The sequence below is a fragment of the Carassius carassius genome, chromosome 16 (assembly GCF_963082965.1).
Source record: "Carassius carassius chromosome 16, fCarCar2.1, whole genome shotgun sequence".
Classification (NCBI taxonomy): Eukaryota; Metazoa; Chordata; class Actinopteri; order Cypriniformes; family Cyprinidae; genus Carassius; species Carassius carassius.
The window spans coordinates 28,978,605-29,004,702 of record NC_081770.1 but is presented as its reverse complement, the minus strand read 5'-3'; the positions used below and the strand labels follow the sequence as shown (position 1 = coordinate 29,004,702).

The window sequence follows — 26,098 nt, the reverse complement described above, 5'->3', positions numbered from 1 at the left end:
GAAGATGTGGTGTTGGTGGTGAATATGGGTTCGATCAAGTCAAGCATGCTGGATTTCTCTCTGTTTCTTCGGCCAATGAAAAGCTGAAGAATCAGGTGTCGATCTCTCAGCTCGAGTTAGTTCACTGCATTTGCACTTTGGACTGGCAGATTAATTTGACACCCCTGGAGGTTTTCACACTTTTTTTCTTTAGAATTTTTTTAAGGTTGTCTGATTCGAGAGCCCGCGGGAATTATGTTATCCGGCTGTTGGAGTGGTGAACGTTACTCCCATAATGGGCTAAAAATGGAAGAGGTACAAGTCAAATATGGGCCATGCAATGCTGATCAGATTCTACACACATTTTTGGTGTTTTTTTTTTTCAGTGGTCTATTTTTTGGTATGATCGATTTCATATTTAAAAAAAATATAAATAAATAAATAAAAAACTAAGAACTGTGAGAAATTTTATGTCCAAAGGGTGCAGTTTTATTTATTGTTCTTTTTTTTTGTTATGTGGACTTGCCTGACTTGACTAGTTTTCTTTAGATCTTTTATTATTATAATTATTTACTTTTGCTACTTTTTAATATTTATTTTACTTAGCATTTTTATAAGAAATAAAAAAGACAAGTCTTGAAAAATGAAAATCTATTATAAAATATGAATTGTTCAAAAATATAATTAATACAACGATGAACAAGAAGTAAAATCAATGTAAATTAATTCATCCATTAATTCATTCATTAATTAGTTTAAAATATTTACAGTTTGATATATGCATTTTCCTGTCTAGGTGTAATTGTGCCAAACTAAGTAAAAGTATACAGTTAATTTGCTTTTTTTTTTTTTTTTAATAAAATCATTTCATGAAGAGTTAATTTGTAATTACCAGTTTTGTTGGAATCTTGCCAAATGATGCAAAAACTGTAAATTGATGTATATATATATATAAAAATTAAGTCATTTCATTAACAGTTTTCGACCTTAGTTTTGTAGTTTAGTTTTGCTTCTTTTGAAAGTTAATTTGTTATTTAAAATCTAGCTGTAATTTTGTGAAATTAAGTAAAAAATATAAAAATGGATTTGTTTAATTTAAAAATAATTTCATGAAGAGTTTTGTTCCTTTTGCAAATACTGTAAAACCTGTATATATTTAAAATGTATTTGTTTCGCACCTTATCTTTTTCATGTATGTCATTTTCATTCTAGCTGCCATTTTATCCATTTTCTCATGTAATATATATATATATATATATATATATATATATATATATATATTAGGGGTGTAACGATACGCGTATTCGTATTGAACCGTTCGGTACGAGGCTTTCGGTTCGGTACGCGGTACGCATTATGGACCGAACGGTTCGTTGGACTAATTAATTATATTTGGAAAATAAAAAAAATTGTGAAATATAATGATATGCGTTCAAAAAGGTAGCCCAATAACCCAAACGACGTAACAGGCAACGCCCCTGACACCCCCAAAGAAGAAAAAAACACCAACTTATATGTTTATGTTAGGCTACTCAGTCAGGCTCTCGCTCACTCAGTACGCTCCTCCAATAACCGACAGGTCTGGTGTTTGGTTGCACTTTGGATTCCCTGTAAGCTATAATGGTGAGGGCAAGAGAGTGGTGGATAAAAAAACAACGATATGTCGCATCTAGGGTACACCAGCGGGAATACAAAAAAAAAAAAAAAAACCCCAGCGGGAATACTTGAAACATGTCAACTCATTTACGCCGACATCACCTTAGCGTGTCAGTATCTGGGAAAAGACGAAAAAAAGGAGAAACATACACGCAACAAACTATTCCCGCAGCATTTAGACAGACATTTCAAACGGATTCAAACAGGGCAAAAGACATCACCACGGCGATTGGTAGGCTACATTTACGTTATAGCCGCGGATATGAGACCTTACTATTTACCATTCATTCTATCATCACCATTATAGCTTACAGGGAATCCAAAGTGCACCCAAACACCAGACCTGTTGGTTATTGGAGGATCTTCTATTTCTGGTCAGCGCATACTGAGTGAGCGGGCGCCTTACTCTGTAGTGGAAAACGTAGGTTTTAAGAACATGCTTAATGTAATTGAGCCCCGTTACAATATTCACTCACGAGCCCATTTCAGACAGACCGTAATTCCTGCTTTGTTCCAAAAAACATAAGCCCTATAGAGAACCAATTGAGTAAAAACACACTCGATATAAAGTTATAGAGTTCCATATAAAAAGTTACATCTTTGTATTTGTTCATAACTACTACAATAATATAACATTTTCATTTTTTTTATAAGGAGCTGTTTTTGTTTTATACAGTATGCTGCTAAGAAAACACCATAGAAGATGGGTAAAGAATAGCTCCATCATTGTTCAATGTAAAAAACAAAACAAAAAAAAACATGCTCTGTTAGTTTTAATAAATAAATTTTTTTTTAAAAATCAAGGAAATTTATCTATTTATCTATTTATTTTTTTCTTTTTGCTGTATCTAAAACGTACCGAACCGTGACACCAGTGTATCGTATCGAACCGAACCGTGAATTTTGTGAACCGTTACACCCCTAATATATATATATATATATATATATATATATATATACATATATATATATATATATATATATATATATATAAACAATTCAATGATTGTATGAATAGTTTTGCACTTTACTGTTAATATGTTATCAATTTTGTCAAATTATTCAAAAAGTGTGAACATTGATTTCTGTCTTAGTTAGGTTGCATTAATGCTAGCTCTGAAATTAGAATTTAACAAGGGAAAAAAGTCAAAAACATTTAATTTCACTCTATCATTATCATTTCCATCACAGATATTCAGAGACCAAAAGTAACAACTCTAAGTCTCCTGCTCTTTGAGGTGGCAGATCTTGGCCTGAATAAATGACAAAGTGGTCCAGACCTTAAGTTTTACTGGAGTAGTTGTTTTATTGGCAGCACAATCTTTTTTGTACAGGCAGTATAAACATAGTGCATCATTTTTGAAACACGAGCAGAACACATTTCAGTGACGATTCGTGGTTTTTGAAAGATTTTTACAATTCATTCCACTTGCGTTTCATGAACGAGGGCCGTCACTTTATCGAAACGCACCCGTGACCTTCCTAACAGGCTTTGAACTCGCACTACATTAAAGATTAAACACACTGAGGATATTGGTAATTACATACTTGCCAGAGTGCCGTTAACAGCCACATGAAATGAATCTTTGCCGTAGTACTAATGCGATACGGCTATGGCATGAAAGCCTTCATTATGATACTTTGACAAGCTCCTTTTTTCATACAAGAAAAGTACATCCATGCAAGAGCTGTACTCTCAGGCAATGACAGTAGCTCGAGTTTTAAAGAATGATTATCATCCGTTTGGCTTTGAATTCTCTCACCAGGACTTCAATACAGAGTGCCTTTGGAACAGACCTGTTCGGATTTTATTTTATTTTTCATTTTGTCTCGAATCCCATCCTGAAGTTCACAGAATAATTTCATGAAAAACCATCTAGAGCTAGATTAAAAAATATGTTCTTGATTTTAATTGATACTCTGATATCGGTTCACCCCAAAAAAGTATATATATATATATATTATATATTACTCACCCTCAATGAACTGGTCCAATCACAAATTAGTTTACGTAAATATGCAATGAAGTAATATTAAATTATTTGTGTGTTTTAAATTTGGTGTTTAAGCATGCTATAATGATGCAAAAAGTTTTACATATTTGGGTGAACTAGGCTTTAAATCGATGTCGTTTACGGTTGATGCATGAAAAAAGTTTTATTATGAAATAAATGAACAATAAATACCATATTGCTGCTGTTTTGCAAGGTTTGAAAGACCAATGTAGCCATGCAGTTCAACATTTATCAATCACCTCGTCCAGGTTGACAGATTTTCACATTAAAACCAGCCCAGTTGCTACTCAAAAGTAGCCCACAACTAGCCCAATTGCGTAGCCCATTCGAAATTGTGTCACGGGGGATTAAAATGCACGTTTTATTGGTGTGGTTCCCTGGTAAACTTTGTATCGCATGGGCTAAATATCACGTTATTGGGGTAGCTTCAACTCGCAGACATAAAAAACTATCCACCAACAGAAACAGTGATAAAGTAGCCCAACTCCAAGGGAAAACCGCAGACTTCGCAACACTTCTCTTATATTCATGAATGAACATGAATTATGTTAAAAGAAAAAGAAAATCTTACCGGAAAGTATCGTATCTCAACTAATCAGTGTTTCCACCGTGGAAAGACGTCAGTGAAAGTTTCTAAACAATATGTCACTTTTACACTTTTACACATTTACCTCAGAAAAGCCATTCAGTGACCATAAACTATGTAGAAAAATTTACTCGACAAAGGAGCATTTTGCTAAATACTTTATCTGCACTATATTAAAAAAAAAAAATTGAAATTTGAGTGAATTGCAAGCTTGTATATGAAAAATAATTCACATTTTGTCTCAAAATCCAGTTTTATATCTCTTTTTCAGGTCTTAATGAAATTTTTATTATTATTATTATTCATTTATTTTTCATTTTCCCTTGCCGTAATACAATTTTCCTCCTTGTTACCCCCAAAGCTCTACATCCAAACCACCACGCTGACCATCTCCATGAATCTGAGCGCGTCCGTGGCTCTGGGAATGCTCTACATGCCCAAGGTCTACGTCATCATCTTCCACCCAGAGCTCAACGTGCAGAAACGGAAGCGCAGCTTCAAGGCCGTGGTGACGGCGGCCACCATGTCCTCACGTCTGTCACACAAACCCAGTGACCGACCGAACGGCGAGGCAAAAACCGAACTGTGTGAAAATGTGGATCCCAACAGTAAGTTACAAAACTGTATACTGTATGAACTTGATACTGTATGTTTGCTCATGATGAATTCAGATGTCTTTGTAGTAAATATGGTGAACACTGAGAGACTGATGTGGTTAGGAAATTCGCCTTTACAATCATAAAAATAATGTGATATCATTTATTATTATTCTTTTTTTTTTTTTTGGGAGATCACATGAGCGAATGTAAGTTATCAAAAGAAGATAATGTGACTTAATATTTCACATTATTATGCATGTTTTCTGGCTTTTTGCACTTATCATTGCCCTTTTTTATAATTAGCAGAGATCAATAAAAATTTTACAAAAATAAATAAATGTAATTATTATTGTGAATCGATAGTTTATTTATAACTATAGTCTATAATAAAGCATATCATTGCACCTTTAAGCAGGAATGCACCGATAGCAACTATTGGCGATTCTGATACCGATATTGGTCAATTACATAAAGCAGAGCTTAAAAAGGAAAAAATCTGAATCAGTATTTGAACATTTCTGTTCCTGCATTCCTTTCTATTATTACCATTATAAGCCATAAGTATCAGCCATTTTCATGCTATTTCCAATATGGTGATAACTTTCAAATAATAAAAAATCGGCCAATAAATATCGGCAGCTGATACATCGGTGCATCCCTACTTTGTTTTTTTATTTAATTTTTTTTTTATACAATAATATATGTATTTAATATTTATTATAAAGGTAGCAAACCATCATTATTTGAAAAAAAAAAAAAAAAAAAATATATATATATATATATATATATATATATATAAACACCAAAAAATTGTATTTATTAACAAAAAATATATTTACAGTTTATATTGTTTTATAATGTTTATATTGCATTATATTGCTTATTGTTTTAGATTATAAGCGGAAGAAGATGGATGGATGGATGGATTGTTTTAGATTATTTAAAGGATGAATTTTGAGATTTTAAGTTTTCAGTTGATATATAATTTCTGATGATTTCTAAAATGTGATAGAGAAAAAGGCAACGAATAAGTCTTTTTTTTTAAACAAAGGTCAAAACTCCTGTTATAATTTAGATTTTTGAGGGTGCACGTCTAAATTAATCTATTACTTTTACTACATAATTTTTAACAAACAACATTGGTAAAATATATATTTGGGAGTCTTAGACCTTTCCAACGATATATAGTTTGTCAAGATTAGATTAGATTTAATTGTGATATATCGAAGTAAATGTAGCCGTCCTGTTTATGGGATGGGGTGACAGTTAATTAAATTGCTTATCATGTTTTGTTTTTTTCCATAATCAAATGAAAAAAAAAAAATGGTAATACTCATTTATAATGACTTTAATTAGTTTAAGCCTCTAAAAATTCTGAAGGATAAGTATTAATTAATTTATGGTATTTTACCAGAAAAAAAAAAGTAATTCACTTATTCCAGGTATTTATAGATATGCAAACCTGGTATGTAAATTCTAATAAATCCAGAGTTATCTGAGTGCTTATGTCATGAGTGCTAATATCAAATTCACTTAACCATTATCTCAGTTTTGACCCTTAAAGTTGCTTTTCCTGCAGCCGGCAGGTGTAAAAGCGAGCTCATGTCCCAGAGTGCAGTGCTTGCAAGATTCATTGCAGAATGGCACCATGAGCTGAAATTCTGTTGCTTTGGCCTGTTGCTTGTTGCAGCATGAGCTTGTGTCAGATATAATGGAATGAAGTCATCTGCTGAGAATGACCACATTTCCTCTAATGAACACGAGATGGTGGGCCACACACCGCAGAGAGAGGGAGAAAGTAATAGCGCAGGACTGGTTTTTGCCCAGAGGATTAGCATGTCTTCACTGTCAAAGGAAAGCCACGGTTCTTTGAAAAGGAAATGAAATTTCGGGAGATGAAAAGTACTTTTGGTGTTGTTTATGCGGCTTTGACTGAAAAAATACAGCCTTTTGCAACCTTTCAGCTACTTTTGGGTTTTTCAAATAGATAAGGCACATAAAGAAGACAACATTGGGAAATTAATTTTTTAAAAAATGATACCGTCAAGGCTTTTATTTTATTTTATTTTTTTTGACAGTGGCAATGCTTTCCCACATTATTAGATATGCCATTATTAGATGGGGCAAATGGCATATAAGTCACAGATCAATGCTAAAATACACCCACCTTCAAACCCAGCTTGAATTTAAATTTCATGGCTGTTTGGACCAATCTGAATCTCTGCTTTGCTTCTACTGGACCAATCAGAAACAGCTCACCAAGTACTGTTTTTCTCCCAACAGGCTAATTCTCATAATTTATCAGGTAAGACCAAATTAATCTTCTACCTTTGGTTATGACCTTGTCACTTCCGAACGCTGGGGGAAAGGACGAGGTGGAAATGCTAATTGGTCTTTTGTGGCCATTCATCAATACTCCGTGACGATCCCACAGTGTCACTCAATAGCGCTAGAGAATGAAAACCATGAAAAAAATTGGAAAAAACCAGGAAAATTGTACATTGTTGGGATACGTTTTGTGAGAAAATTATTTCAGTCTTCATACAAAATTTTTCCATACTTCATACAAAATAATGCACTGAATTCAGTATGTTCAGTATGTTGCTCTTCCTGAATTATTTGTGAATACTGACTAAATTGTACACTATTGACCATGAGAGCAAATTGGCACATTTGGCAAATGCACATCATGTAGTGCAACATTTTTGTTCAGCTTTATGTGAATCTATTTATCACCTTTTTATATAATTTTCCAATGATAAAACAGAATATTAACAAAATTCTAATTTATTGCTGTTTGAGAGATGTCAATATTGTTGTGGGTGACTTTAAAGAAAAACATTACTAATTGAAATTGTTACAGTAAAATTGTTTACATATATATATATATATATATATATATATATATATATATATATATATATATATATATATATATATATATATATATATATATATACTGACATAGTTTTTATTATTATTATTATTATTATTATTATTATCCCTGTTTTATTCCTGTTGGTTATCATTTATTGTTAGCAGTTAACATTGTTTTTATTATTAGCATTTAAAATTGTTTTTAATCCCTGTTTTAGCTCTGCTGGTTAACATTTTATTATTAGCAATTATTATTGTTTTTAATCCCTATTTCACCCCTGTTGTTTGAAATGTTATTATTATCATTTAACATTGCTTTTCATTAGCTAAATACATTGTTTTTATTCCTGTTTCATTCCTGCTGGCTAGCATTAATTATTAGGATTTAACATTATTATTATCATTATCATCATCATCATTATTATTATTATTAGCAATTAGAATTGTTTTAAAACACTAGAAACCTCTCAAAACACCATAGCAACCACTCAGGCACCCAATTAAATTAAGAATTGTTTAAATCCCTATTTTACCCCTGTTGGTTAGCATTTTATTATTAGCGTTTAGCATTGCTTTTTATTAACTTGTAATGTTTTTGTTGTTGTTGTTTTTAAATCTGTTTCATTCCTGCGAGGTAGCATGTATTATTAGCATTTAGCATAGTTTTTACCCTTCAGTTGAGAACCACTGAACTACGATAACTTACCTTAGGTTTCAAATTGAGAAACTGGTTCATTTAGATTGTCGTTAAAGGCCTTGTGCCGTTTGACAACGTTACATCACTTTTGAATACAAGTGACGCAAAAAAATATTTGGGATTTGAAATAATGGTTCCATGTAACTGTTTTGAGGCTCACGAGAAAATAATGTCATTAAAGTCGACATGAAATGAAAATTAAGAAGATCTAGGAAATCAGTGGATGGAAAAACTATTGAGATTTTAAGAGAAGATATGCAAAACCAGATTTGGCCTCATCTACATGCAGCAAGTATTTTGCATAATTGATGGTTCCAAGAATCCAAAGAGTGTCTGAGCAATTGCTGAACACAGTTATGAAACGGTGAACTCAACTGTCAGTGGTAATCAGATGACACGTGGAAGATCCCAAGCTTCAAACGCAAGTCCCACTGCTCAATTCCCTGTGCGCCACTGTTATGGCATGGCAGATTCCACCGCAACTCCCTAAAGAGCTGTGAACCATCTGTGTCAGCCTTCCCTGTGCACTCTATGTTCTTTCTCTCTCCCTCTTCCTCTATATAACACACTCTGACTCTCTAAATTATTTTTATGGATAAGTATGTATATGAATGTCCTGAACCCTGAAGTATCTGACACCCGAGGGGAACAGGCTCTAAAACTACTGAGCCGAGATGCCAATGCCAAGAGCTGAAACCATAATCATTACCCTCATTCCCAGCGATTTTGGTGGGACATGCAAATTCGAGTCTATTTGATGTGCGAGGCTGAATGGTGATAGACTTTAAATAAGATTTGACGTCAAATAGAACGGCTGAATTTTACTGTCAACAGTTTGCATCGAAACCGATGTATAGATTTGCTCCGACAGCAGTGATGATTCATTACTCCTATATTGTTTATTAATTATTAATTGTCGGCAAAACACAACAGTGTTCGTGAGCTTTCAACATCGTATTCAATATCTTAATGATCCTTACCGTCACAAAAATAGAGTGTGCAGTATTACAGATGTTAATGACCCATATTATAATCTCATCCTAATAAAATATTATAAATGAACCCTATAAAATTTTTCTTCCATTGAAAAGATTAGCTTGTGCAAAGAGGCTATTCTCTTCTGATAGACACCGATTTCTCTTTTAATGAAGCATTCACAGTGATCAATAGCATTAAAGTGACCCGAATTCAGTTTCATTTATGAAGCAAAGGCAGTTTTGAAATATTTGTGTAAAACGTTTGTGTAAAACATTCGTAAACAGTTCTTATGTAATTGTAGCATTACAGTATGTGTAGCATACATACAGTATGATGTTAATGTTATTGTTTGTAAAAACACTCTTTTACACAATTTCCATTATTTTTTTAAATGTCGTTTTTGAATTTCAAGGATAGTTCACCCAAAAATGAAATTTCGGTCATTAATCATTATTAGGTCATTACCCTCAAGTCGTTCCAAAACCCGTAAGACCTTTGTTCATCTTCGGAACACAAATTAAGATATATTTTGTGCATTCTGAGAGCTCTTTTACCCTCCCATAGACAGCACAGGTACTACCACGATCAAGGTTCAGAAATGTAGTAAGGATATTAGTAAAATAGTCCATGTGACATTAGTAGTTTAAGCATAATTTTACAAAGCTACAAGAATACGTTTTGTGCCCAAAGAAAACAGAAATAACAACTTTGTTCAACAATTATTCTCCTCCTTATCCATTCTGCTGTGGATTTCCTCCATTTTGGGGAGTATCATGATGCATGCGCGCACTTCCGCTTCATGTAAACAACACATGTGCGTGCTGACGCATGTCCGGGTTGTGCATGCGCTGTTTACATGAAGCAGAAAAAAATGGATTTACATTTATTCTGTTGTGTTTAATGAGTAAAACTTAGTGAGCGTTGTTTATTTAAAGCAACAGAAGAAACTGCAATCATTGCGATGCAGTGTTGGGATGTGCGACAAAGTTGAATAAAAGTAGTATGCAAATGAGTGGAATCCTTGTTTACAATCTCGTTATGCCCTTGTTTTCCTCCATCCATACCAAACGTTCTGTTGTCAGACCTGCATTTCTAACACTCTTCCCATCCCATGAGTACTATAGATGTGAGACCAGACCCATTAAGATGTTTATAGTGTGCCGCGCAGTAAAGATGTACTGCAGTAGGTCAGGGAAATCATAATGGCTTCTGGCTGAACTTTGATTATGTGAAAGAATGGGAAATGTTGTAATATACTGGGAAAAATAAGATCTTTAAAAGGGGTCACATCACCTTTATTTTACAGGAGAATACAGTTACCTTCAGTAAACTTGGTCCCATCTTCTGTCTTCCTCCCTAATTGTTTTCCATCATTCTCAGATGTAAATGTCAAATGTAAGGAAATAGTCAAAAAAAATTTTTTTTTTTTTACGGTGTAATACAGGTCTGTGTATAGACTAGATTACCCATACATCTAGCCATCTTGTAAAGCACCCTAGCAACCACATGGAACACCCTGGGAACCACCCAGAACAAGTTCCTGCAAAGAACATTGTAGAAACTATTCAGAGCACCCTAGAAACTTTCTGTCAACCTTTCAAGACACTAGAAACCTCTCAAACACCATAGCAACCACTCAGACACCCAATTAAAACCTAACAATATCATAAAACACCCTAGAAACCACTCTGAACCCTGTCAAGACAGTTCAGGAATGACCTAGAACAAACTCCCACATTGAAGATCATAGAAACCATTCAGAACACTCTAGCGACCAACCCAGAACATCCTAGTAACCACAAGGAACACCCTAGCAACCTTCTGTCAACCTCTCTAAACACTAGCAACCACTTAGAAATCCTAGCAACCTCTCAAAATATCTTGGCAACCACCCAAGCACCCAACTAGAACCTAGCAATATCATAAAACACCTTAGCAACCATTCTGAACACCCTAGAAACATGTCAAGACACATCAGGAATGACCCAGAACAAACTCACACATTGAACATCATAGAAACCATTCCGAACACTCTAGCAACCACCCAGAACATCCTATTAACACTAGAAACACCCTAGCAACCTTCTATTAACTTCTCAAAACACGAGCAACCTCTGGTTATTCCTTCTGACTCCTATTATTTGTATTATAATGTATTTATGTTTGTTTTTGCATATTGAGAGCACTTTCCTCAGTCCGCGTTCGTCAAGGCCACATTTCTGAATAGATGGCTGTCAGGGTGACATTTAACTCAAATACTAAAGGGGCTTCTGACACTTAAAGGCCACAATGATCTCTCTACTTGGTAACCTTTACTTTAAAATATTTAGAAGTTCATTTACATGCAAAAGAGCACAAGAAGCAACCGTGAATAAGCACTGTAATTTGAGACTGGAGTCATTTAGTTCCACAGAGTCTCTGCAAACACATCAGCGGCAGCGTGTGAAGGTCACGCTGTTATGACTGTAGACATTTGAGGGTTTCTTACATAACACTTATGCCATATTCATCTGTTTGATTTTGTGTTGCTCTTTCATAAAATAATAAATACAGTTTTTTACATTTATGTGAGTTTAACTTGCTCAGACTTGAGTTAGGGATTTTTCAGTTTCCCCTTTACTGTTGATATTAAAGTATTAAGAACTGCATGTAACTACATAGCACAATGCCCTAGAAACCACCCAAAACACTCTCTAAACCATCTAGAGCACTCTAGCAAATGATCAGGAAACACTAAAATCCACCCAGAACACCCTAGCAACTGCTCAGAACAACCTAGAAACCACCCAGAACACCCACACAAGCATCACACTCAGAACATCCCAGCAACCACCTAGCAATCTCTCAAAACACCCTAGCAACTACCCAGAAAACCCTGCAAACTACCTAGAACACCCTGGCAACCACCTAGCAACTTTTTACTCTAGCAAACACTCAGAACACACAACAAAACTCTTAAGATACCCTAGAAATTTACCCAGAACAAGCACCCACATAGAACATCATAGTAACCATTCAGAACACCCTAACAGCCATTTGTAGAAATCAACCAGAACACAGCAGTAATCTTTTCTCAGTCTCTCAAAACCTTGGTAACTACACAATAGTAACCACCTAGAACACCCTAGCAACCATCTATAAGCCTCTCAAAGCATTCAAACAACCACTCTGAATAACCTTTCAACCACCTAGCAACCTCTCAAAACATTCTAGCAAATACACAGGCACCCTGGAAACCATATAGAACACCCTGGCAATATTTTATCAATGGGAAACACATAGAACAACAAAGCATCTAATTTGGAACATCCTAGCAACCACCCAGAATACCATAGTGACCACTTACAATAACATAGAAACTGCCCAGGACAGCCTGGAAACCACATAGAGTTCCTGTAGCTCAATTGGTAGAGCACTGCGTTGTCAAGCGCAAGGTTGGGGGTTTGAATCCCCGGGAACACATGATAGGTAAAAATTGATAGCCTGAATGCACTGTAAGTCGCTTTGGATAAAAGCGCCTGCTAAATGCATGAATATAATATAAATATAAATACATAGAGCATTCTAGCAATCTTCTTATACCATATGATTTTTCTTCTTTCATACAAATATAATCAGTTACATTAAACAATGTCCTGGCTCTTCCGAGCTTTATAATGTCAGTGAATAGGGGTCAAGGATTTAAAGCCCCCCAAAAAGTGCCTCCATCCATTATAAAAAAATGTGTTCCACATGGATCCAGGGGGTTAATAAAGGCATTCTGAAGTGAATCGATTCATTTGTGTAAGAAAAAAAATACATTAAAAAAATCCAGTCTCCTCTTGACTTATTTCGAAATCCTCTGACATTCTTCTTTACAAATCTGCATTTTGTACTTCTAATTCGGTGGTGACTGGTGTTTTGTTTTGCTCTCTCCACTGTGCATCCACATGCAACATATTTCACAGGAGCTAACACTACACCTATGTCATACATCATCTGCTGGAACTAGGGCTTCCTTTGACTAAAGATTTTTTATTAATAAACCCTTTAAATCTTTATAATGAGCCTTTAATTCCCTACATAGCAAATAAGCGCTCAAGCACATGCTTAAAAGTTCTGCATGTAAGATTTTGACTCCACTAAGGCATAAAAATGCCATAATATGTTTGCAGATATTTAAGAAACATGCTAAGTTAACATACTTGTTTATCTAAAAAACAATGCTACAGTCAGTTATTCTCCCTTGAAAATGTGAATTCCGGGCTGGAATGTTGATCTTTGTGGTGTTGTTTTCATATCTGTAAGGCGGAGATACACAGAGTTTCGGAGTTTTGCACTCAAGTTCACAGAGACCGAGACAGCAGAAAACACATTTTGCTTTCATTATTTTACAAAAGCGCAACATTTTGCTGTTCTTGTGAGTACACACAAATAAACAAAGAGTCTTAACAGATTCAATAGATTAATTACTCTTATCTGTATGATCAGAAATTACAGAGTATTTTAGCTGCTCTATCTGTAATGCAGTGAGCGTGCTATAGTTCAGCTTCCTCTCCTCGCATAGACAATTCAATAGCGCACATTTCTAGGTAAACATCAGAGGGAGCGACCTTGTAATGTTGTCTTATTTGAGGTTGATGAATGATAGGCGAGAGTTTGGATATCTTGCCCGATGTACTGTATTACCACATAGACCAGCCGTTAACTATCTGTCCATCACGGACTGCATGACTTCTCCTGTGGATTTAAAAAAAAAAAAAAAGAATTCTGCACCTAATAGAATTTTGGTCGACCATGCCTCCTCTATTAGGGGGCAGCCCAAGCTTAAACATCACTTTCTCATGAACGCGCGTACGACTTTTAGCAGAAGCTAGCTTCTAAAGTTTTAAATATGGGTATTTTTCTTACACAAATGCATCAATTCACATCAAAAGACTTTATTACCCCACCGGAGCTGTGTGAAGCACTTTTTATGATGGATCGAGGCAGTTTTTGGCCTTCAAAATCTCGACCCCCATTCACTGCCATTATAAAGATTGGAATAGCCAGGACATTTTTAATATAACTCTGATTGTATTCTGAAACAAGAAAGTCATAAACACCTATGGCTTGAGGGTGAGTAAATCATGGAGTAATTTTCCTTTTTAGGTGAACTGTCCATTTAATAGTCAATTTGTGGACGTTTTCTGTTCTATGCTGTTAAACTTACTGTCCTAAAAAGTGTCCCTGTCAGGCCTCCTGACAAGAATCAATGAATTCCTCTTATATTTAGCAAGAAAAAAAGGAAGATGTCAAATGAAAAACAATCTTTCATCTTTCTCTCTTCGCAGGTCCGGCTGCTAAGAAGAAATACGTGAACTACAATGACCTTGTGATCTGAGGGCCTCCATCACAGGAGGAAGGTGATCGATGGCACTTCCTGGTTTCTCTCAGCTCTTTGGAACAAAAGTAAAGCAGGAAAAAGCTTTTGGTGTCCTTCTGTTTTCATCCTTATTTCGTCCAAGGGCCAGGACAGCGATTGGGCCCTCAGCTAAACCAACGAAAGAGGATATCAGTTGATTTTCAACACATTTAAGACACATAAAACTGCAAAATCACCCCCCAAAAATAAATAAATAACCTGACATCTACAAAAAAGTAACAGGAATTACAAGCAGAGGAAATAAATTTAGTTGTATTTTTTGTTTTTTTGTTTCGCTGATGGAGGAAACTGATGGGGTGTAACAGTGGCACAAAACGACTGATTGCCTGTCAGTCAAACGATTGAGGTTGCACTTGGCGTGATAGACCTTTGACAAGGCATTTCTTTTGACACTCCATCACAGACTTTCTTCAGGGCACTGATGAATTGACATGGCTTTCGAATGCTGGGCCTTAAGGTCCTCCTCATCTTTACATGTACTTCCAATCTGCAAGTTTTTGGGATTTTTCGTGCAAATTTGTGTGGTTCTTTCAGCATTTTGGTTTCGTTTGGCTGTTTTTACGTTTCGGTTGAGCATTTCTTTTTTGGTTTTCCTTGCCTTTTCTGGATGCACATTGTATTAAAGCCATATTCTTCTCTTTGAGATCCCATTCCTGGAATATTGATTCTTTATTTTGAGGATCTGTGTTGGTTTGCGCCCTTTAACATGATAAACGTTTCACATTTTTCGACTTTCCCACCATGTTTGTAAGGGTTCGTAGACCATCGACTGTGTTTATAGTGACTTTGAGAGATGTTGCATTGGTTTTACAGTGACTAAACCCCGGTGATCGATGGTGTTTCAGAATTCTTTTTAAAGAAAGTGTTCGCGTAGCAGTTGTCAATGCATGCTTGATATGTTTGATGTTGAAGTAAATGAAACTTTCACCACAGTTCTCTCACAATGGCCTGTTTATGGATGATTTTACAAGCCTTTATTGATTTCTCTCTTTTTACCTTAATGGATTTCTCAGACATTCACTCACTCAAGGCAGAATATGGCTTTAATTTGTCTTGGTATTTTTAACTGCCCCGGAACTTATGGAGAAATTGTGCAAAAGATATGAATATATATTTAAAAAATATGAAAAAAAAAACTAATAAAATAAAATAAAAAGCATGTATGTTTTATACTGTTTGTACTAAGTATATTCATGTTGCCCTTGCTGCTTATGTGCTGATATTGTGGAAGACTTTTATGTTTGGCCACTCATGCAACTATACTGTGGTGTTGTCCAAGAATGTACCAACATGAAATAAAACCATTTGGTTATTTTTTATTACTTTTATTATTATTATGATTAGCGTTGAATTTGCTTGCTTGAATTTATTATTAACCTTGAATTTGCTTGTTAATGTAAGACAATTTTTAGGTTAATTCAAAATATGAATATAAAAGGAAATATTATATTATATTATATTATATTATATTATATTATATTATATTATATTATATTATATTATATTATATTATATTATATTATATTATATTATGTATAATGCACTAGAAACACACAAATCTAATTTAGAAGGGGTGTCAATGGAGAAATGTCCCCCCCCCCCCCAGAATGGTGTAGTTGCAGCACCAACCAATAGGTGCATGATTTCAACATCCAGCAAGATTGGCTCCATCAATGGCCTGAGTTGGGAGCGGGAATTTTTTGTGGCTGATGAATGGCGGATAGATTGACTATTGGGAAAGAGAGTTATTTATTTATTTTTAACTCTGCAAGTGCTACTGTCTTACTGTTTTGACTTCAGCTTGAATGTGCTCTTGTAATATCAAGATATCCTCCCAGTTCACTTACTGAATGGTTGTCTCACATTGTAGTTACAGCATCTGCCAGCAGGGGCTAAAGGCGCTATGTTAGCCAAAAAGTCTTTCATTCAGATTCAGTTCAGACTATGACTATGACGTAAGCTTTGTCCCACATGGGAAGGTGATGGAAACACTTCTGTTTAAGTTCTACTGTTGAAAAACATCTTCTGAATTATAAAATGGGATCAAAGCTGCGTTTGATTTGCGGAGTGTTAGCGAACGGGCGTGTGCGCGGTTGACAAGTCCTGCACTGTCAGCAGAAGGCGTTGTGTGCTGAAGCTCAGGCCTGTCAGATGATGACAGAGAAATGTCTTTCAATCACAGCTGGAGAGAGAAATTCTAAAGTGTCTTTAATTCAGGAGGAAGGAAATCTTTGTGGCTTGCAAAACACATTTGCTAAAGCACTGTCACGGCTCAGCTGTGTGTTAACGTGTCTTTGACTTGTTTACGCCACAGCAAATGTCACGGCTCAGCATGTACTGAGGATGTTGATGCATTTGAGGTCATTACTTGAGAAATATAATGTTTTAGTTTGAATCAGAATTCATGAATTTCACTCTCTGTATAATCAAAACTATACTCTTGTCAGTTTTGGTACCTGTGGTAGTTTTATTAGCAGGTTAATTGGCTAATATGTTAATTTTACACTGTAATCAGCTAGTGAGTGTTATGCTAGCAGGCTAATGAGTTAGCTATATGCTAAGCTAACATACTTATTAGCTGTATTCTAAGATAGAAAGCTAATTTACTTGCTGTATGCAAAGCATATTGGCTAACCAGTTAGCTCACAAGTTGATGCACTTGCTTATCTTATAAAATAACTGATAAAACAGGACATCAAGTGTTGGCATTTGACATTTATAGTGAACATTACATAATATGCAATTTATACTGGGGTTAGATGACCTAAAGTTCGAAGAAGACTTACCCCCGTTTTCACAGACAAGGCTTAAGCTAGTTCTAGACTAAAATGCATGTTTGAGCGGTCCAACTGAAAATATCTTGCTCCGACATATCTTAAAATATGTCAGTGCCATTGTTTTGTGTCAAGATCCACACCTGTAGTGTTTTCTTCTAAGGCATTTTTGTAGAAGTTGCTTAAATATCTTAACTTAACTAAGGCTTAGTCCTGGCTTAAGCTAAGCTCTGTTTGTGAAACCGGGCCTTAAAGACTTAAACTTTGTTACTGGCTGACTAGTAAGATTGTGTGTGTAAAACCAAGCAATCAGACTAGGAAGTTAGTTATAACAATCTGGATGAATTTGAATCTGAATTTATTGTTTTTGTCTTCTATATGATCCAAATGGTGTTTCTGTTAATTGTTTCTGGGATCTATGTTAGCAGGTTAAATGTATGCTAATCTAACTGTTACAACTAGTTAGCTTGCAAATTGCACTTGCTTAACTTAGAAACAAGCTGATAAAACAGGACAGTGTGTGTTAAATTGGACCATTCTTATATGTAAGCACTATAGCATTTTTGTTCGTTGATACCATAGTTAATCAACTAATGCAATATTAAACTAGCAGTCTTATTATCTACCCATGTGTTAAGCAAAAATGCCAATGAGTTAACTAGATGTTATACTAAAAGTCTGCTAAGCTATAAAAGGCATCCACTGAATGTATATGCAAGGCTAGTTGGTTAGTTAGGTTGGTAAGATAAGTTAGCTTACAAGATGATGCATGTGCTTGCAAACTAACAGACACAACAGAACAACAAACACATTTTGACTAAATTTCATCATTTATAAGTACTAGTTATTTCTTTTGGTGGTATATTGGCAGGCTACACAGCTAATGGTATGTAAAAGAGCAGTCTAATCAGCTAACAATTTGTTAAGCTAGCAGGCTATGAGTTAGTTATATGTTATGTTAACAGGCTAATCAGTTTATGTATGCTAAGCTATAAAGCTAATTTACTGTCTAACTTACAAACTACTGATAAAACAGAACAACAAAAATTAAATGTTAACTTTATAGTTTGCATTATATAATATGTGACATATAGTCATGCTAAAAGGCATTGTTACCAGGCAGATTAGTCTGATTATGTGAATAAACCAACCAATCATAACGGAGATGCTGTTTTTTTTTAGTTTTTTTTTTTTAGCAAGCCCTTGTTTTCATGTGTGTAATGTGCTTGAGAAGATACTGTGGAAGGTCTTTGGGCCTGCTGTCTGTGGCTGAGACTATTGACTTTCAGTTTGTTGACATGAGCGAGCTTGCAAACAATACCCATAACCTCCTTCTGAAGGAACTGAACATGAACATGATCAAAAGGATTATTCTCACAAAGGTATGGAAGTACAAACCAATACAGCTCTTCATTTCCACCTGGCATGGGGGCTTAAACTAAGCAAAATTGAGACCTAAAAAGACAGACTTGGCCACAAATAGACATATCTTCAATCTGATGAGGTCTTTCCCTCTATCAAGCAAGGAATAGCAGGTGTCAATAGCACACAATTTATACGATCCATGGGATTGAAAGTTATTAACCCGCTTGCCAGGGAATGCGTGTTTGAGTCTTGGCCTTTCCATTTGGTAGTGGGGAGAACTCAGGATATTGAGAGATGACTCAGGACACATTGATCTATTTCAGCTGCATCTTAAGTAAGTATTTGACATTTCATCTCGGGCATTTCTGACTGCCATGCAACATGTTTAACTCCTTTCCTCCCGGATTATATGTTCCACATTTTGGTTATGAGTGCGATCCACAATGCGGGGAGAAATGTCACGAAAGCCCTTCGGCATGAATGTTTATGACTGTACTAATGGATAAAAGATTATATTTTCATCTGTAATTGCCTCTTCCCATTTTAACCACAGAGATATCCTGCAAAAAAAGATTATATAAAATTATATATATATAATTATTTATAATTTCAGTGTAAAATATCGACAAAGTAGCAAGAAAAAAATAATTTGAAACAAGTCAACTGCCATATAATATTTAATATTTATTGCTGTGTAAAATATTGTAAAATATGAATTATTAGGACAAGAGGAATTAATTTGCCCCGTCAGTTAATGTACAGTATTTATCATTTTATTCACAGCACAGACAATGATGGCCATTTTTCTGCTGCAGCTGTTGTCACTTGCAGGAAATTCACAATTTTTCACAATGCCTGAAATCTTAACTCTAGTTTAAGGGTTTTTATTAACAGTATTTCATTCAGACAGCTGCACATTAACCATTCATCAACAATGTTGGCTCACTACGATTATAAAAACACACAGCACACAGCCTGTATCGAACTATGAATGTGACAGCCTAGTAATTTAGTTATGAACCAATTTAAAATCAGACAAGAGCAAGCAGCAGGATAGGAGGATGTGCAATATTCAGTAATATTACACTAGCTGTGGTTGTTAAACAATCAAGATTTCTGGAAAGGTTATTAACATGGTGCTTATTTATTATTTAACATGCTCTTATAACCTTCATACCAGCAAAGCATGGTAATTGAAGGAATCATCAATAAAATAGGTTGCAATGACATAAGGGGAAATAAATTAGGTTAATATAATATTTTGGGTGATCTATCCCTTGCTAGTATCAATACTGATAACTTTCTTTAGGATTTGAAAACTTGTACATTTAGCCAAGAGTAATTATTATTGAATTATTGTTATTTCAACAATCTCCGGTCATTTTTACTCATACTGCAGATAAAGCAATAAATGAACAGACTTACACAAGAGGAAATTAGTCATGAACGTACTCCAAAGTAGTTACACAATTACATTGCTATACGTTGACTAGCCATACAGCTTGGCGTTTTAAATGATGGGCAAATGCAAATTTTCTCACTCATAAAAGGTGTCACATCCTAATTTACATGCCATGCATCAGATGGAAATTGTATGGGTCATTACGCTCATTTGGATCCCCAGTGGACTGCACAATCCGGTATTAATTCACACGACTGGTTTGGAAAATCTCTCATGCAAATAACACTCCTGATTGAATCATGTAGCTTACAATTATGGAATGGAAAATATTACGTAAGAATAGGCCTACATGTGTGTGTTTAAGCATCTGTTTAAATGAAGGTATTTGCTTGCTTTTGAACACAAGTTTGTTGGCCATAAATTATCAAAATGAGTTTTACTCATTTGATTTATTATGAGGCTTTGAAATCATTAAAATATAGGTTAAATAAATACAAATATTGAAATAGTATTTTTACTTGTCCTTTTGTAATGGTAATAACTTTCAGCACGCTAATTGGCTGTTAGTATGCTGAGGTGTTAGGCTAGCTGTAATCAAAATTAGTAAAATTAGTTTATCAGTTTTAGTTAGCTATTGTTATGCTAATCTAGCAGGCTTATTAACCAGTAGTATGCTAAACTGCCAGGCTAGATGTTAGGTAATCAAAGTAGCCTTTCTTATTCTCCTTTTGTAGCAGTGGTAGTTATTTTAGCAGGCTTTGATTATAGACGGTTATTTGTATGCTAATGTAGCAGATTTATCAACTATAAAAAAAATGCTGAGCTGTCAGGCTACTGTAAGGCAAAATAGCAGTCTAAGCAGTTATTGTATGCTAAACAAGCAGGATAACCGGCTAGTGGTTTTCAAACAGCCTGCTTAGCTTACAAACTCACTGCTAAAACGGAATGATAAAGGTTTATTTGTATTTTTGTAATATAATACATGAATACACTTATTAGTAGGTCTTCTTGCTATTGTTATTTTAATGTAGTTTGAGATCTTAGCATGCTAATCAGCTATTGTTGTTATCTAGCAGGTTTTTTATAGTAGCATGCTAAGCTGTCAGGCTAGCTGTAAGGTAATTAAATAAGTAATTTTAGTTATATTTTTGTAGCAGCTATCAGTTTTAACAAGCTAATTAGCTGTGTTAATCTAGCAAGTTTTTCAGCTAACAGCATGCTAAACTGTGATGCTACATGTAAGGTAATCAAAATAGGCTTTCTTGTTATCCTTTAGCAGTGGTACCCATTTTAGCAGACATATTAGTTATTGTTGTTCTAATCTAACTAGTTTGTCATTTAGCAGGATGTTAAGTAATCAAAGGATGTAAAGTAGGCCTAATCAAAATAGCTTGTCATGCTTTTGTGGCAATGGTAGGCATTCTAACAATCATTTATTGGTTTTACTGATTTATCAACTAGTAATATTCAGCTATAAGGTATGACAACAGGGTAATCAGTTAACCGATGCTAAACTAGCATTATAATTGGGTCAGTAGCATCCAATTGACTAACCTGCTTACAAAGTAACTGTTAAAACTGAATGTTTAATCTTTTTTAAATAATACTTGACATAATTATTAGTACTTCCGCAAAGTGCACTATACAGACTAACAAATAGTATAAAATTATATTTTAACAGGCTATAATCAGCTATTTATATGCCAAATATAAACAGATTTGTCAGTTAGCAGCATGCTTAGCTGTACGGCAGCTGTAAGGAAGTCAAAACATTATTCTAGTTATTCCTTTTTTTGTTCCTTTTTTATAGCTATTTTAAACAAGCAGCTATGGGTAATATTACTAGTATGCTAAGCTGTCAGTCTAGCTGTAAGGTAGGATTCCAGGCTAATGGAAAAGCAGGACAATTAGCTAGTGGTATTCAAAACTGCCTAGCTTGGCTTGCAATCTGACTTCAGTTAGCAATATGCAAGGTGACTAACTGAAAGGAAACAAAATAGCCTTTCTGGTTATCCATTTGTAGCTATAGTATCTTTTAGCAGGCTAATCAGTCACATGCTAATTTAACAGATTTACCAGTTGGCATGTTAAAGCAGGGTTGCCAACTCTCACACATCTGGTGTGACACTCACGCTTTCAGCATCAGTCTCACGCTGAAGTCCAAACCTGTAAAAGCTCAGTTCGTCTTCTGAACACAATTTAAGATATTTTGAATGAAAACCTGGAGGCTTGAGACTGTCCCATAGACTGCCAAATAAATAACAGTGTCAAGGTCCATAAAAGGTATGAAAAGTTGTCATCAGAATACTCCAACTGCCATCAAACGTGCTATCTGGGTTATATGAAGCGACGGGAACACCTTTTGTGAGCGAAGAAAACAAAAATAACGACTTTATTCAATAATTCCTTTGTCAATGTTTCCTCTGTGTCACTCCATATCACCTTGCTGCGTATGCTCTTCTGTGTCCTCCACGCCACAAGGATGCGCTGTTTGTACGTGTATTTAGCTTTGATTTGAAATAAAACAGCACATCCTTGTGGCGTGGAGGACACAAAAGAACATACGCAGCAGACTTCATATAACCCAGATTGCACGTTTGATGGCAGATGGAGTATTCTGACGACGACTTTTCATACCTTTTATGGACCTTGACACTGTTATTTACTTGGCAGTCTATGGGACAGTCTCAAGCCTCCAGGTTTTCATCAAAAATATCTTAAATTTTGTTCCCAAGACGAACAGAGCTTTAACAGGTTTGGAAAGACATGGGGTAAAGTGATTAATGACAAAATGTTCATTTTGGGGTGGAGTAACCCTTTAAGCTGTCATAGCTGTAAGGTAATCAAATAGTATTCTAATTATCCTTTTTAGCACTTTAAAATTGATCAGCAATATTAATTTCAGATTCCTTTTTACTGTAATCCTGAAATTAGAGTGAAATCAGATTTACAAGAGCAAAGATTTTCTCATGGTTGGTCACTTTCTCAAAAGCTTTGCATTGTGTCTTTATATCCTTGTGACATGCAATCCCTGTTGAAATCAACGTTATTTGTGGCATTCTCTCATGTGTAGGTGCCCTAAATTAACTACTGCCAAGGAAGTGGTTGCAAAAGTCAGGTTGTTATCATATGGTCTCACTGGACCGATGATGGCAGTCAAGTTTTAAGGTACTATGACTGTAAAGTTAGTGATTTAATTGTCTGAACAAGCAGTCATGGGAAGGTGCTCACAGGAATAATGATGAGCGCATGATAAACGCCGAAGTGTGATATTTGCGGAAGTTTAAATAGGACTCAAACAGAAATCTCCCTTTAGGATTGCTTTTAGTCTTCATCAGCACTGTCGATGCTTGAGCCTACTGCAGGTTAAATTTAACGGCAGCAAGGGAAGAGGCAGAAAATCCATAGGTATGTATCACTCTTCTTCAGGTTTTTAACTTTCCTTGTTTAAAGATTAGAAATCCTCTTTGCTCTACGAAGCACAACCTGTGTGAGTTATTGGCCTGACTTTAACAAATGAAATGAGGGGGGCAAAAACGCCCCAATGCTTGAAAATTCCATTAGAGGCTCATGTCAGAGACGCTTACCGCTTGAAATGAGAATCTTAGTAGCCTAAAGTTTAGAGGACAGAGAGTTTTTGTTTTTTGTGTTCTGTTCCTACCGGTGAAAGCAGTGTTCATCTGTCCTGGGGCAGAGGGGGCAGTCTTTTTGTCTTATCTGGGGTTGATACTTTGGGCTATAATTACCAGCACTATTTAGAGAACTGCCAGCATTTGTCATTGCACACCGAGGCAATAAAGCACAGTTACAGAAGCATAACCAGATATGTTTGGTTTAATGAAGGTTTTGTGGCAATTTGCAAAGTTGTATTATCTTTATTTATTTATGTTTCTAAAGGCAATGCAAGAATATGTATGTCAGCCTAATTGCTAAAAGCATGATAAAGATTTTTAATTTAGGTTGCCGTTTGTATTTACAGCCTTGGTGAGCAGTGAATTTTCTTTATTTTTACGTGACCGGTGTAACCTTGAAATGTCTGGATCAGTCATGCTGCTTTCTTTACAATATCGATTTAATGCTAGCTTAAACAAAGCTGAAAAAAAAATCTATCCATCCATTTCCCACCACTCATCCAGGAATGGGTTGCAGTGGCAATGGGCTAAGTAAAGACACCCATACACCTTTTTCATGGCCACTTCCGCTAGCTCAGGGATACTCTAATCTGGCTCGTGATATCTGCTTTCCTGCAGAGTTTAGCTCCAACCCTGATCTAGAGGTGTGGAAACTTTGCCAAAATAGACTCTTGGACATATTTTAAAGACTCTATTTTGACATATTTCACATACTTTTGAAAATCCAGCATTTAGCTTATCCTTATAAGTGCTAATCACAGTTGTAAACAAGATGGCTTTCCGCTTCCACGAGAGGGTTTGGTGTCATGGACTCTTTATTTCCAAGCAGAATATTAAAGAACATGACACAAACATCTCTCGGAAATCTTGTAGAAGTTAACCAATGCAATGATGACTTCGAAACGCCTGAAGCTTTTCCAATATTGTATGCGATATGCATCCGATATTCATCCAGTGGTCCATGGGCGTGATTCTTTTAATGCAGAGGAGCAGCGGCTCTGCTCCAAGTCTCTCTCGGATGTCCGAGCTTCACACATTGTCCATCAGGGTCAACTCATACACCCTGCGGAGAGAACTCATTTTGAATGCTTTTATCCGGAATCTCGGTCTTTTGGTCATTACTCAGAGCTTATGACCATAGGTGAAGGTTGGGACATATATTGCCTGGTAAATTTAGAGCTTCGCCTTCAGGCTTAGTCCTTTCTTTACCACGACGGCCTGGTAGAATGACCGCATTAGTGCCTCCACTGCACCAATCCACCTGCCAATCTTGTGCTTCAACCTGTCGTTACTCTTTAATAAGACCTAAAGGTACTTGAACTGCTCTAATTTTGGAAGCAACCCACTCTCTACCCAAAGTAGACAATCCATTCTTTTCCAGCTGGGAACAACAGCCTCAGATTTGGTGATGTTGACCCTCATTCCTACTTCTTTACACAAAATAAAGCAGAGATGCCATGCTATCACCCCTGAACTACTGTAGACTCCAGCACTAACTGCGAACAAGCTTGACTTACTGCAGAAGAAATGAACATAGCTTTCAAAGTGGTTGTATAGCATGCATTAGTGCTTGTCAATTTATTTTTTTATGTTCATTTCAACAGCTAACTAATACAATAGATTCATTTACATTTAAATTGTGGCATTTGGCAGGTACTTTAACCAAGGCAACTTCAAATGCATTTAGATATATTTCATTTAAGATATTAGAGGCCATGTTTTATTTTACTGTATTTTATTTACCCCTCAATTAATTTGTCAGAGGCCACGTGTCATAAAATAGGACAGCAATGGCATTTCAACGCCACAGACTGGAATTGAAGAGAGAGCGTCTTTCTTTTAGCGCCTGTGTGTGCAGCTGCAGTGGCAGGACTGGAGAGGATGCAAGCGCTGTCTCTGTCCTGGGCTCTGGGGATACAGTGATGGATGAGGTTTGTTTCAGGGAATGGCTTTCATCATGGCACAAACCAACTTCCCACGACAAGCTCTTGAATGCACTCACCCAGCGTGCTATCCAACCCTCTCTAGACCTCTCTTTGCTCATCATCTTTGCTTTTGTGTGTCATTTTGAGCAACGATGATGCATGTAGAACATTATGAAGAAGCAGAAATAGAGTGTGAATTAGTGTTATAA

At 35.6% G+C, this 26,098-nt stretch overlaps 1 protein-coding gene across 2 annotated transcripts in view; it reads left to right on the top strand.

Annotated features, from left to right (window-relative positions):
* The window catches only part of LOC132160087 (metabotropic glutamate receptor 7-like), a 205,469-nt gene extending 189,356 nt beyond the window's left edge, over window positions 1–16,113 (top strand). Inside the window, exons 9-11 of one of the 2 annotated variants that reach the window (XM_059569796.1) lie at window positions 4,598–4,844; window positions 7,119–7,140; window positions 14,700–16,113. In XM_059569796.1, the coding sequence (XP_059425779.1) occupies window positions 4,598–4,844; window positions 7,119–7,123 (252 nt within the window). In that variant the 3' untranslated portion in view covers window positions 7,124–7,140; window positions 14,700–16,113. The remainder of the gene's footprint in view (window positions 1–4,597; window positions 4,845–7,118; window positions 7,141–14,699) is intronic. The other variant, XM_059569795.1, reaches the window with a different exon arrangement.
* The last annotated feature ends 9,985 nt before the right edge of the window (window positions 16,114–26,098 follow it).